The sequence below is a fragment of the Pyrgilauda ruficollis genome, unplaced genomic scaffold, assembly GCF_017590135.1.
Source record: "Pyrgilauda ruficollis isolate IOZ18807 unplaced genomic scaffold, ASM1759013v1 scaffold12, whole genome shotgun sequence".
Taxonomy (NCBI): Eukaryota; Metazoa; Chordata; class Aves; order Passeriformes; family Passeridae; genus Pyrgilauda; species Pyrgilauda ruficollis.
The window spans coordinates 18,798,949-18,813,134 of record NW_024510321.1 but is presented as its reverse complement, the minus strand read 5'-3'; the positions used below and the strand labels follow the sequence as shown (position 1 = coordinate 18,813,134).

Sequence of the window (14,186 nt, the reverse complement as noted above, 5' to 3'; positions counted from 1 at the left end):
TCACAAACAACCCAAATGCTTGAGACAGTATGATTTGAAGTATTTTTCAGTTTAGAGAAATGTGTTAAGATGGGGAATTCACAAATGATAATTTGTATTTTACAGTTGTATTCACTACACTTTAGTATGTCATGCAAATTGTAATCTTACACTGCTGATTAAGCTCAGTTGCTTATATTTTCTTGAGTGCTAGTTTGTGAATTATAACCATATGTGAAGCCCCCTGTTTTACCCTCTAGAATAAAGGCTATCCATCAGATTCTAAGGATGGCTTTTATTCCATGTAGTTCACCCAATGCCCTTTTTCTAAGCTGAACTCTTTTAACTGACGAATCATCCATAGGAAAAAACCAACAAAAATACAAGGTAAAAATATGTGTACTTCAAACATTAAGAGTTGTTTTCAACAGAATATTTTCTGAGGTAACAAATTACATGTATGTCTACATTATATTTTTTCAGTTAGCTAAATGTCAAAGAAAACATTTTTTCCAGTGCACAGCATGTACAGCTTCTAATGAGAAGCTTGACATTGATTATAAGGAACTTTTAAGCATTGTTTTTAATTCTTGTCAAACACCCAAAATGTTTATAAATCCCTTAAATATCTAAGACAGGCTCCTAGAATAAACTAATATCCCCTGCACTCATATGAACAGATAATGGGGTTGTGAATTCTCAGATTAAATTTGGGTGGTGCTAAAGCCAGAGTATTTACATTTGTGGCTTTATCTATCTACAGATACAGACAATAAACCAAATTCATCAGAAATTCAGTGAGGGCAGCGTGAGGTCCTGAGGCAACATACATAATTTTTACCTCATAGATGTGTTCTACTAAAGGACCAACTTCTTCTTCTTTTGTGGGTTCATCTTTGGGTTCCCAGTTGTGAAGTGGCAAAATAATTGTTGGGGGGTGAGACACTCTGTCATATACAAAACAGGTTAAAACAGTAACTGTTACCAGTGATTGATTGCATTCGTTTTAGACCAAAATGATGACCAGTATCTTTACCTGAACCCTCAAAGGCTTGTTATTTGGGCACATTAATTAGAATTAGGTGAGGTGAATGCTACAATGCCTCAGTAACATACTACCCAATCCTTGCAAATGACTGAGGGTGCACAGTGTCATACTTCCTGTGATGGATTGTCCTTTCCAGACAGTCCAGGGTGCAGCTCTGTTTGGAGGGAGGAATCCAATCTGTTGGGCATTTATATCATTCTCACTGATGAGATACCTGAATATATTATCCACAAAAGTAGAATGAATAAATGTATTTTTCTATTTCCATTTAAAGCCTGTAGGTGTTTAATGTGATGCATCTTTTTTTCCTAGAATACATTTTTAGATAGTAACTGTTCTGATTGTAAATTTCTGTTACATCTGTTATTATTCCTTTAAAAAACCTTGCAAAGTAGCCTATCTCATCCTACAGATAGGAAACAGAGATATTGTGACTTCCATAAAGTCATAATGGAACTTGGTGTACTGAGAAATAGAATTCAGGACTAGACTCTTTTAGAGTGCTCCAGGCTTTCCAACTGCTTTGCGAACAAAGTGGCCGTTGAAGCATTCCCTGGACTATTGTTGCAACTTGTAACACATAAATATAACATAAACAAAGAAAACTGTGACTTAATATTTGACATTCTTCCAGCTGTTTTTTTTTTATTTTTCCTTCTCTTCTCTATCTGAACTTAAGAAAGTAGTCTTCTGATAACATTTTTATTTGAATCACAAACATTTTATTTCTCATAAAAATTGGAATTTCATTGTACCGGTCCCATTCTGATGCCAACTAAACCTCACTCAGGTGTTCAGAAGTTGGGAAATCATATCCCAAGAATTTCTTTTAGCATGATAGGCCAGTTTTGGCACAGACCTCTGTCACCTACAAGTACTGCATGTAGCTGTTGGTGCTAAAATGGTATTACCCTTTCTTTGCCAGGGTCAACTCCTTTTCTCCAGGCTGAACACCCCCAGCTCCCTCAGCTGCTCCAGGCCCTCCACCAGCTTTGTTCCTCTTTGCTGGACTTGCTCCAGTGCCTCAATGTGCTCCTTGTAGTGAGGGGCACAAACATGATTCCAGTATTCGAGGTATGGCCTCACCAGTGCCAAGTACAGAGGGCTGATCAATGCCTGCTGGCCACACTATGTCATACAAACCAGGATGCCGTTGGCCTTCTTGGCCACATAGGCACAGTGCTGGCTCATGTTCAGCTGGCAATTATCACCTAATTGCATTTTATAATTTCCAAAACTAAGCTATGAAAACAGATATAGAAATTATCATCTTTGATTATATACTGTGCTTAATTTTGGTATACTTTGTGTCAGTGAACAGTTTATCATAACTCATTTCTTACTCATCCTTTCCCCAAAGGCCTCACTCTGCTCTCTATTAGCACATGCTTGCCATAATGTGTTTCACATTTCCAGCCATAAAAGCAGTAGATTCTGTTTGGTATTCAGCATTAAGGATCCAAGTGGTTGCACAAGAAGACCTACACATACGAGCAGGCATTTTATATTAGTAACATCCATGCACAATTTGAATGCCCAAATAAAATTTTGGCTCTGACTGTTGTTAGTACAATGTGAGATTCTTTAGGTTGCTGTCTTTGCACAGACACTCAATAAGTCTGTAGTAGCTCCATCCTGCAAGGCTTGCAGGGGTGAGACCCAGGCATCCTAGATGGATAAGGCATTTGGGTTTATAATATGCCAAAAGATTCACTACATGGGATTATCATATGCAGAGCGATTCTGTAAAAAAGTAGTTATCACAATGAGTTGAAATCGTTGAATACTTACCCTCTGATCTGTACTTGAGCCACAGCACTGATGTTGATATGGAGGTTCACTAAGTTGCTGGTGGGATTTATCTTGTTAGAACTGGAAAAAAAATGTAGAAGTATTAACAAAGGTTTTATATCAGAACTCTAGATTACTGTATCACTCAACACACAAGCCCCACTGGGCATATTACAAAATGGATTTCCTATTGGCACCCTTCAGTCTTGTAGGACACTGGTATTTAAATTGGATAATATTTAAGCTCATCACATACTTAATAAAATCTTCAACTCAAGCTTCCTTTAAAGAATCCTGTGATGATGAATAAGATGATACAAATTTATTTGGCTCAGAATATCTTGTACAACTTGGCTATCTGTATCTGTATTAAGATAAAAGTATCTTAATAGAATAGGAGTTTGTTTTCATACATTGGAGGAAGGCAGTGTTAATGAACAAGACAGGCTTTGTTAGAATAATATTTATTTCTATGACTCTCCAAACTTGTGACTTTTACATGACTGAGTCTTTAGGGAAAAAGAACCATGATCAACTGTTTTTTCAATTTTCTTATTTTCTTCCCTCCCCTGTTCAGAGTGTTTACATTTTTAAAACCACTTAGTAGTGAAAACATCTCTGTGTTTAAAATCTAGAGCTCTCACTCATCTTATTGTCTTTTCTGATTGTAAATCCTTAGTAATAAATGTAGTCTCTCTTACTTCAAAAGGCTACTCTTTGATTATAGCCCATTCCTATAAAGAAAGGTTTGCAGGTTCAAATTCATGAAGATAGTGAAGTAATTACAGACTTAGAATTTATCTAATTATGAGATTAGCAACACTAAATTTGGATTTTTTTTTTGTCAGGTGTGGTCTTCCTTGCTCCATGAATACCAAGTTTCTATTGCTGTCCCAGTTTGCTGGTATCACATCTGGGTAGCATCAGTCAATTGGAAACATTCAGAGGAGGTCAGCATTCCCAGTGACTGACTCCTGAGGAATAAAGAGCTTTGATCCAGGCTGTCTGGTTACAGATTGCTAAAATTAAGAGCAGCTCTAATTTGTTTGTAAACTAATGCAGATTCCCATCAAACATTATTTGAAGTTTTATGCAATCCTCTATAGCCATTGTTTTGATTACAAATGTACAAAAATTGTTTAAAGTGTAAAAATTATTATACCACTATTTTGTTAGAATAAGCTGCTCTCCAATTTGCTTATTTGTCCACTTTCCATAGAGTTAAAATACAGATTTTGATCACACATATCTGGTGTTCAAACCTTGTTCATGCTTTATGGCATTTTTTAGAGAAGAAAATAGTTTAAATAGAAGTGCCAAGATATTTCTCTCTCTAAGAGGTACATAATTGCATAGCAACATCCACATCAGAAAAGGAATCAGATTTCAAGACACTACTCAGCTTCTTGCTTGTTTCTTATAAGTAATGAACTCCAGTTTTGCAAACCAAAATACTTATTTTCCACTTGATGTTTTGAAGAAAATGAAAGCCCTCTTTTTTGAATAAATTAAAGTAGGACTCAAATTCTGATGTATTCTTGCCTCCATCTAGGCAATTTCCTCTTTTTGCTTCATGGAGTTCTGCTCCCTTTTTCTTTTAGGATTGTTTTACCTTTCACTAAGAACAGAGAAACACACAAACTGTGCCGCTGTTTGTGAATGAATGTACAAAGCAGTGAGTTTTAACTGTAGCGTACATTCCCTGTGAAAGAAATTTTACTCTTTATTTTTCCCTTTTTTGTTGTTTTTTTAAGTAGCTGTGTGCTCTTCAGCATTTTCTTACGAGCTTGTAGCCCAACACATTTCCTTCCTTTACATTTTAGTGAATCACACTCATGGAGGAAACATGAGATGTTGCTGTCTCCTGAAGTTCAGCCTCATGTTCAGTTTCATTCCTCAGGAAATTCTTGTCACTTTTCAAAAACTGTTACCTACATTCAACTCTTATTACCTAGACAGACTTAACTACCCAAAAAGCTCTCGACCTCCCCAATTTCACAGCATGTAGTGGCATGAGCCTTGGATAACCATTTAAAACTATTGCTTGCATTAAGAAATGAATAGTGGCATGGACAGGGGACCTACAGAGTAACCTACAAGGCTGTGTCTCTCTCCAGAGGAGCTCATGTCCAGGTTTGCGTGGTCCCCAGCCAGATTCCAGGGAGAGGGCTCACGCCTGACCAAGAGTCTAATGGACTTCTGTGGCATTGCTGTGCCCTTCCTGAGTTTCTGCATGTCTTTTCCTTTCAAGGGTTACGTTATGGAGACATGACTTAAACATTTCAAATGTCTCAGTTATTTACCATAATGAACATGATCAAGGCCCTCATTAAAGGCCAGACATTAGCAATTAAGTCTCTGCATGTGGGGCAGAGAGGGCCCCATACTCCAGGGTGTGTTTGATGAGGACAGATGGAGCAGAAGCCATTCCACCTACTGAAAAAGTCCCAGGTTTGTTTTTGCTGTTATCCTAACCCAGCCTACTCTGTGCTTTTTTGTCTCTGTGGAAGCAGCACTGCCCAGCATAAAACACAAGATTCTACAGAATTAACATGTGAGGCCCACAAATGGGGAGGAATCAAATGGAAAAATTACAAAGGTTCACCTGCACCAAACTGAAACAGTTCTCTCCATGCCAGTAAATCTGCTGAGCAGATTTTAAATGCTTTCCATTTATTTTCTAAATTTTTGTGAAGAAGAAGCACGTCTGGTTTAATTCAGAGCATGATATGTTTGTACATATTCACCTTTGTTACAAAGGTTTATATGTAACAAAATATTAATGAATTAATTAAATTGATTCTGAAGTATGAAATAAAGTTGAAATTTGGCAAATCTGCAGAAGATGCTTAAAAAATAAGTCAACCTGAATTTTAAAGGAATACCTGAATAACCTGAATTTTAAAGAAATAAGACTGATCTTCCTAACAGCTAATGAGGCTTCAACCTCAAAAATCCTCCTGACATAAAGTACAATTGGAAAGCCCCTGAAATAATTACTGATATTCAAAAATTACCTTCTTATATAATAAACTTCATATGCCAATAGGAATTAATAATTTAAATAACCGTGCTCTAGATAAAATATCTAACCTTTTTATTTGCAGCTCAAAATTGATGCTGAAATCTGCATTTTCAAAGTGCTGAACAGAAAATCGAATGCCTGTGGAGAACTGAGAAAGAAACAAAACAACAGGTTACTACAAACAGTTGGTCTCTCCAGATCAATAAAGCAGTACTGTTCAACATTGCATTTCACAGACTTATACTGGATATTGTTGCTTTTCAAAATTAGTATGAAATAACATCATCTAGTTGTTCTCAGGAAAAAATACCCTCCTGCCTCTGTATGTCACCAGATGGAAAACTTGGCTGGAGAGAGGAAAGATCAGAGGAATAGAGAAGCACACTCCCAAGAACACAGCAGTGGGCCCTTCTTCATCCAGACAGTCTTTGCTTTGCTTTGCCAAGCCAAGAGCAAATAACAGTTGTCTGGCAGCTCTCATCCCTGCCTCCATCCATGCACGCCTTTGTCCAGGTCTGCAGGGCTCCCTGCTCCCTGCATTGTCCCTGCACCTGGCAGCTCTGCACTGCCTGCTTCAGGTGTTGTGGGGCTCACTGAGCACCTGAGGCTGAATTAGCAGCAGTTTAATTTACTTTCAGTTTGGTTCTTTATTTCCATTGCAATTCTGTTACAAGGAATACAGCTTCAAAGTCATATTTGCAGTTCCACTTGCCACAACTTGGAGTGGCACAACTCAACTCGAGTGACAGAGGAGAGAGTAAAACACACAGGTCCCAAAACTGAAGGAGGAAAGTGCTTCCACTGGCGCTGCCTTCTGTTTAAGCAGACCTGGCTTCTTCCCTTTGACAATTTCCATTTGCTTTGCAAGAAGAGCAGGGATAAGCAGATCAAGTTTATTCAGAAGAGACAAGGGCTAACTAGAGAAGTAATATACAATAGCCTCTGGTGGGGTCTCTGTAAGCCTCTCATTGGACATATTTACAGTCCCAGTGTGTAAATGGCAGGTGAGTAACAGGAGATGCCACCTGTCCTCAATGTTCAATTAATGTTCAATGTTTAAATTATTGTTTTAAATTATTTCAACTGCATGTTTTAAATCTGGTAATTTTCAAAATGTGAATTTTTCAATTCCTACAAGTTCTCACTCCCCCTCTACCTTCCATCTGGCCTAATAGCAGATTTTTTTGCAGGATAACATGCACATTGTACTTGCATTAAAAAAAAAAAAAAAGAATGGTAAACCATAGATATATTCTCCATGTGGACAAACAATCTTTGTGAGAAATTCATCAAAAGACATCAGGAAATGAGGACATCATTTTCTCATTTCTGCCAATGTCTGACTAGATTGGGGGTGGGGAAAAAAAAAAAGGTTGTCTGCTTGGCATAATTTCCTTAGACTATTTCAGGAAACCTTGTTAACAACAGGACAGGACACACCAATGTAGGGACTTAAATTCAACATCATTGAAGATGAGGAATTTTCCTCTGTGAATACCATTTAATATGTTTAAGCAATTCCTTTTTCCCACCAATTCTTTTCATTCAATTATCCTATTTCTTCATTTGCAGAGGTGCAACACAATCCATCACCAGAACAAAACTTACCTAACACGTTTCAACTACTTTCAGCTGACTCATGCTGAACCAATACTGTCATCATAAATTGAATGGTAACTTCAAATTTTTGAATTCTGATTATCTTAATTTCATAGTTACAGTAGATCTCTACTTTTTGAAGCAAAATCTTTCAGATGAAAAGACAGCACTCATTAAATTGCTCAAAAGTTGAATAGCTGACTTGAACTAAAGATGTAATTTTTAATTTTAATCTCACTTTTTGGAGATGATATTAGCAACTCTATTGATATTTAATTCGCCTTTAAAAATATAATGACTTTTGTCTTTTAGACAAAAATTTCCAGATATTAAACTCACCATTTATCTTGCTGTTTTTACTAACCAGTCTAAATAAATTTGTTTCCATTTATAGCAGAAAAAACATTTGATGACCCAAAGATAAAATTTTCATCAGACAGAGCAGACATGAACTGCAGTTCTGATGATCTATTACACCCCTGAGGCTTAATTCCCTATTTGATAGTGAAACACACTCCTACTGTACAACGCTAATAAGTTGCAGATGTTGTCTTTGTATAGTCATATGACTTTGTTAATGTCACGTAACCCTTGACGTTGCTGCTAATAACGGGGCAAAGATGCTCACATGCCCTTGATGAAAACCCACTGAGGTCAAAGGAGTTTAACTCGCTTGAACACATAACTTAGCAATTATTCAACATCCTTATTTTAATAGGACATCATTTTATCAGAACAGTCTGTTTTTACTTAAAATTTTTGAAGTGAAGTGAGTTTCATTAAAACTGCATTATTTCCATGTCTGTAACATCATGTATCTTTGAAATACATTACATTTCTGCTATTACTAATAAGTTTTAACCTATTCTGTTTGACAGGATTTAGGAGTATGCCAGGAGACAGAGGTGTAGCTTTTTTTGAAATGTCTTACAGTGCACAAGAAAGATAAAACCTGGTGCTCTTGAAGAATCAGTTTGCTACATACCAAGAAATGGGCAAGATCTTCCAACTCTTCTAACCTTACTTCTATTAATTTCTATAAACTTCCAGGTATTTCTACTAGAATTTTCTCACTTGCAAGTGCCACTGAACAGGTATTAGGAAGCTTGTCAGTCTGATCCACTTCAGTGTCATAAATAAATATGTTGAGCAATTTTTGCCAGTGAGATGTTGTCATACATTTAGTTTGCATTCTGGGCCATTTGGCCTGGAGGTTTTCCTTACCAAATCTTTCTGTCTTAATTTTTACTCTTTCATATATTTTTTTTTAATCTTCAAAGATATTGCTGAAAAGATTAAATACTTTTTGTGGCCAGTAAACAATTTTAAGGACACAGATGACATAATGCATTTTGAAGATGTGAGGTGTCAGACAACCCTGTAGTCTGCTGCAGTAATATCCCACGGATTATATTACAAAATCCCAACATAACCCTCATACTCAGAAGTTGATCTTCAAGAGCTCAAGAATTCTAGGATTTCAGGGTGCTGGCAAGTCACTAAGGTGACTCAATAGTTAAAGAGTTTTAGGAATGTTCAATTTTGACCTAACCCTTCCTTCCCACTCACAACTTCCACAAAGAGTCCCTTTCTGACTGAGTATTTTGAGAATAACTGATCTCCTGCCAGAGCAGAATTGTTTTGCAAAACTGGAAATGGATCAGAGCAACCTTTTGAGATTTATGCAATTTGTACAAAGGGCTGGTATTTTGCTTTTGGAAGTACATTTGCCATCACAAATATGTTTAGACTGAAAAAACACAAGTCCTTTCACCTTTACTGGGCTTCCAGGAGAGCTGACTTCAAAGATAAATTTAGGATTTAAGATTTCACTTACTCTAATCAAACAATGTTGCCATCTGGCTTTGTAATGCTCTACCTTTGTATGCCTCAATTTTAAAGGGATGGATTATTTTGTTCTAAAGTAGAAAACCCTTGAATACGGTATGAACCCTATTTTTATTCAGCTACTTCTCTCTTTATGAAGTAGTTTGCTTAGGAGCATCTGGTAATGGAACTTAGAGCAGTCTTAGAGTTGATTCTGAAGAGAAGAAGGATTAGTTATGCTGTGAAAATTCATAAAGAGACAGGCAAGAGTAGTAATGTTTGAGTGGCCACCAAATGACATTCCTGAAGTCTTCACACTGCTAGTGCTAGCATTTTGGGTGAAGGATGATGTGGAAACAGGGCTTTGGATTGAAAGTGGGGAGTATTAGGGTCTGTAGTCTAACTCCTCTACACTCAGACCTTTTCATTGCTTATGCTTGTGACAACATGCAAACCGCAAAGATTTCCTTCTTGGCATACAAGTTAGTGTCTCTTGTGTTTGGTCTTCCTTTTCTCTTCCAGCCCAAGGGGTTTTATGCTCTCCGGCTCCACTCCACTGCATCCCAATCACCCACAATATTCTTGTCCACTTTTGTTTGTATCCTGAGAATTTGCTTCTGCCTTGACACTAAATGGAAACTACTAAGCAGGTAAGTAAAATTGCTATCTTCTCAGTACAAGAAATTATTTGCCTTGAATTGGAATTTGTCTCATGCTTTGGCCCATCATTGCATCCCACCATTCCATTATGAAAATTCCATTCCTTAGGAATGTTTTCAATTACTTTTACTTTTTAGGACTTTCATTAAATAGAATAAAACAAAACCTACAAAATCTTTTGGCCTTCTTACCTATGTCCTTCCCAGAAAATGTTTATAGTAATCTCTTCAGACTTCTAGTTCAAAGTAGTTCAATGTAGAAGGATCCTTACCAGGAAGATTCCTCTTCCCAGGATGTCCATCACCTAGAGTTCAATTTTCAATGGTTTCCACCTCCCTGTAGTCCCAAAGAATCTCTGGGACTGCCTGTGGCCATGCAAGCAGATGACTCCATGAGACAGACACTTGCCCTCACTCACTTTCTAAAGTTGTGTGGCTGATCTCAGGCTATCCCAAAGATCCGAAGAAACTTATTCTAATCCCAATCTCCAATGATACAACCCATTTGGTTCTTCTGTCAAGGGTCAGACATGAACTGCTTCAAGATTAAGAGAGGCCAGGAAAGCCCCCCTCTATAGAGAGGCTGAAGATTGAAATATTGGTCTTCCATAGGATAAACCTTAACTTAGTAGGTATTTTGAAAATACTAAAGAAATTTGTTTTGGTTTCTTTGCAAAGCCATAGGTCCAATATGAAATTCAAACAGTAGTAGTTTTATTAAAAGCTGTTATTTATTCCTGATATGTGCTTATGCTGTTGATTGCTTTGTTTTTATTAGGACAGTTTTTTATCTAAGTATCAATATTTGGATTATTTTCTCTTAGTTAAATATTCATAGAACTTATGAATTTATGAGAAACACTAAATTCCTCTGCAAGAGCATCCATAGCTGAACATTCCTGGATTTAATACTTCTGGGATTTACTGGGTTGTTTTGTCATGACATAGGGACAAAGAATGACAATTGTGGAATTTTTTATCTCCAAACCTATTTTTTATCCTTATCTAGTGTTCATCATCACTTATTTTTCAGTTCTGCTTTAGTCCAAAAACAAGGCTACCATCATTCCATCTAATGTGTAGTATGATTTATGAGAAGCTGTCTTAGGGAAATCTTTAGAATTAAAATAATAACTTTAAAGCAAAAGTTTATTCCAAACACACTTTCCTTGATATAAATTGTGATATAAACTGGTAAGACAACCCTTATGTACTCAAGATGAGAATCAGGCTGATGAAGTTGTCATTTACCATACATATATCTATATGTTTTAAGTAGAGAGGATACTAAAAGGGAGAAATAAACTGATCACATTATAGATTGGAATTCTCATTATACTAGTGCAACTTCTAATGAAATGATAGTGATAAATTGAGTCACTCTCACTTTCTTTGAGCGATATAAACCCCAAGTTCTAGCATAATTAATCTTTTAGAAAAACAAATGTTACTTTTTCAGAGGCACAATTCTGCCTCTTAGTACACCAACAATTTCTTGTCCAGGTAAATAATTTGTTTTATGTGCTGCTTATTAGGACACATTCTGGTAATTGAACAAATTTCCATTTGTTCCCCTTTATAATTCAATTAGATAAAAATCAGTAAATGCATCTGGTTTTCCCTTACGTTTGCGCCAGCCACCATGGGGTTCCCAAGATCACAAACCACCATTCTAGTTTCATTTTCCATCTTGTAATCACAGCTCAACACACGCAGTGCCTGCAACAAAAGGACACCAATATAGAGGTCAGAGATCACAGTGAAATGTATCCAGTTGGGAAAGTGATGCCTTTTTGACTGTGACCTTTCTTTTGATTTCAGACACCTGCTCAGGGCACTATCAAAACATCTAGTTGGTTATTGTCAGACAACGGGGGAAAACTGATGCCAGGGAAAAACAAACAGGATAGTTTCCCAGTACCTTAAGAATCAGGATGAGATCACTCTATGTCTAGTTTTACCACACTGCTTTGTTGTTGTGAATCATTCCTATAGCCATAATGACTCAACAGAGAAACAAAGAGTAGGCAAAACTAAGTGAGAAGAGTAGGTCTCACAGTAATTACAGTGTTATCCATCACAACAAATCTCTATAACGGATTTCTGTCACTGGCAAACCTTGAGTATGGATCAATTCTAGGTCTTTGTTTTCCAATCTGTGGTAAAATACTTAGAATGTTAAATACTTCTGTAAAAACATAACCTGTTATGTGTGTTTACAAATTAGCAACAAAGGAGATAGACTTTCATGTTATCAGATATAAAGGTTTTTGTTGTTTATAGCAATCTTTATCACTAGTAATATCATCTGTAAACAAAACAAACTCTACAAAAGAAGGTACAGCTATAAAACAGCGCAAGCTAGGATACAGAATAAAGCAAAGCAATAAAATATGGGGGGGTTGCAATAAAATGTGTTGGGTTTTTCTTCTGTTTTCCTCTACATCTTCAGCAAATGAAGGCATTTCCATATATGTGCAGAAGTAAACCAGCTTTGTAAAAGCAGGATGCAGCAAGTTGCATTACCTTTCTGCTCATTTGTGATTCTCACAGATGAAGCAGTGTGAATGAGTTCATGCCCTCTATATAAAAAGACCTGGGAAATCTCTGTACCAATTTGCCCTATCTGTAAAAGCCAGCATGGACATGCTGTCCTTGTAACTTCCTGAGATTAAAGAAAAGACAGGGCATGTCCTAAACAGAGCCCATGTGAAGCATGCCCTCAGCACACACCTCATTGTATGCTGACATTTTTACAGTTTGCTAGGAGGAAACAAAAGTTTGTTACACAGCATGTCCAGTGCACTAATAGCCTTCCCAAGCCTCTCTAGGGTTGGGAGGGAAGCATTTTTACACTCTTCCAGCTGGTTAATTAGAGGTGGGAAGCAACGCATGGGAGAAAAGAGGGTGTTAACACAGTTGGAATCAAACGTGCCTGGAAAATTGTCCATTTGATCTTGATGTGTGGGTTTATAGTTTTGCTTTTGTTGGGGGAGGAGGGTTGAAATTGAGGTCTAAAAGTTGGGGAAAAATACTCATTTGTATTAGATATTTGGCAGTTTCTTTAAAGATGCTGTATTATCGACCAGCACAAAGTAAATCAGCCCTTATCACACTTTTTTTTTTTTTTTTGAGAAAATATAGGAATTTTTCAAGGAGTTCTTCTGTAATCTGGAGGCTATGTTACTAGACTAAAAATGATTAATGCTGCAGAATTTATCTGACCAGCATCACAAAAGCTAATTTGTGCAGTATGAAGATGTGACAAAATTTATCTCACCAGCATCACAAAAGCTAATTTGTGCAGTATGAAGATGTGACAAAGGGTCAACCATAGTAGAATTCCTTCCATAATCAGATTTACTGTCTTTGTTTTTGCACTGATCATCGTTCTGAGGTGGTTAAGTAAAAAATAGGAAAATTAAAACCAGGCAGGAAGCTAGCAAGAGCTGAGACTTGTACACCTACTGTTGTCAGCATCATTGCTTTCACATGGAACTCAGCCAGATGGAAGGCTTTGCCACAAAGCCCTTCTACCTGGCATTGGTAGCAATTCACATTTCTCTAGCAACACACAGGTTTTTTGGCAGTCTTGAGCAGAAGTAAAACCCCAACAATTATCATGTGTGCTCCCAGGGTGCATTTTAACTAGAAAGTGATTGGATGCTTTAAGTAATCCAGGCAGCCTACAAACTTGAAACTTTTTTGTGGTTGTAGTGACGAATTACTAATTGATGCCACAACAGCTAAACGCAACAGGCTGGCAAATAAAAATCTTCCTCTTTCCTTTACCAACACCTCCCAATTTTATTTTCTGAGGAAAAGGGGATGGATTGGTTGATTTAATTAGTTGATTAGGGGATCTTCTTGTTGATGTATATTTATGTATCTAGTTGATGTATGAAGAGTAATTTTACCTTTCACCAAGCTCTGTCTCATCTAGCCAGCCACAATGTACCTAGTCTCAGAATTTCCATATAAGACAAGAATGTTCTAATCTTTTTCTCATTTTAAGAGTGCCGTGATTTACTTCAGAAAGGCATGGGGGAAATGGCTCAGAGCTTATCCACTGCAGCACCTGTCTGGATGTGATCTTCACCACTCTGCAGTTTCCAGTCTGAGCAGAGGCAGTTCTGCCAAAATAGATAATGTTTTTGGTGTGTAACAAATATCTGTTAATGCTTTGTATTTGCCTGATTTACTAATTATTCCACAAGAATCTGGGTCCCAGCATTTGCTACTAAGGCAGGAATGAGCT

The 14,186-nt window shown here is 37.0% G+C and overlaps 1 protein-coding gene across 1 annotated transcript in view; it reads right to left on the bottom strand.

The window, feature by feature from the left end:
- Positions 1-14,186, bottom strand: part of ITGA8 (integrin subunit alpha 8) — a 109,681-nt gene that overhangs the window by 35,822 nt on the left and 59,673 nt on the right. The window contains exons 21-24 of the mRNA XM_041490079.1: positions 11,555-11,647; positions 5,912-5,991; positions 2,819-2,899; positions 821-926 (exon numbers count right to left, since the gene is read on the bottom strand). Of these exons, the coding sequence (XP_041346013.1) occupies positions 821-926; positions 2,819-2,899; positions 5,912-5,991; positions 11,555-11,647 (360 nt within the window). The remainder of the gene's footprint in view (positions 1-820; positions 927-2,818; positions 2,900-5,911; positions 5,992-11,554; positions 11,648-14,186) is intronic.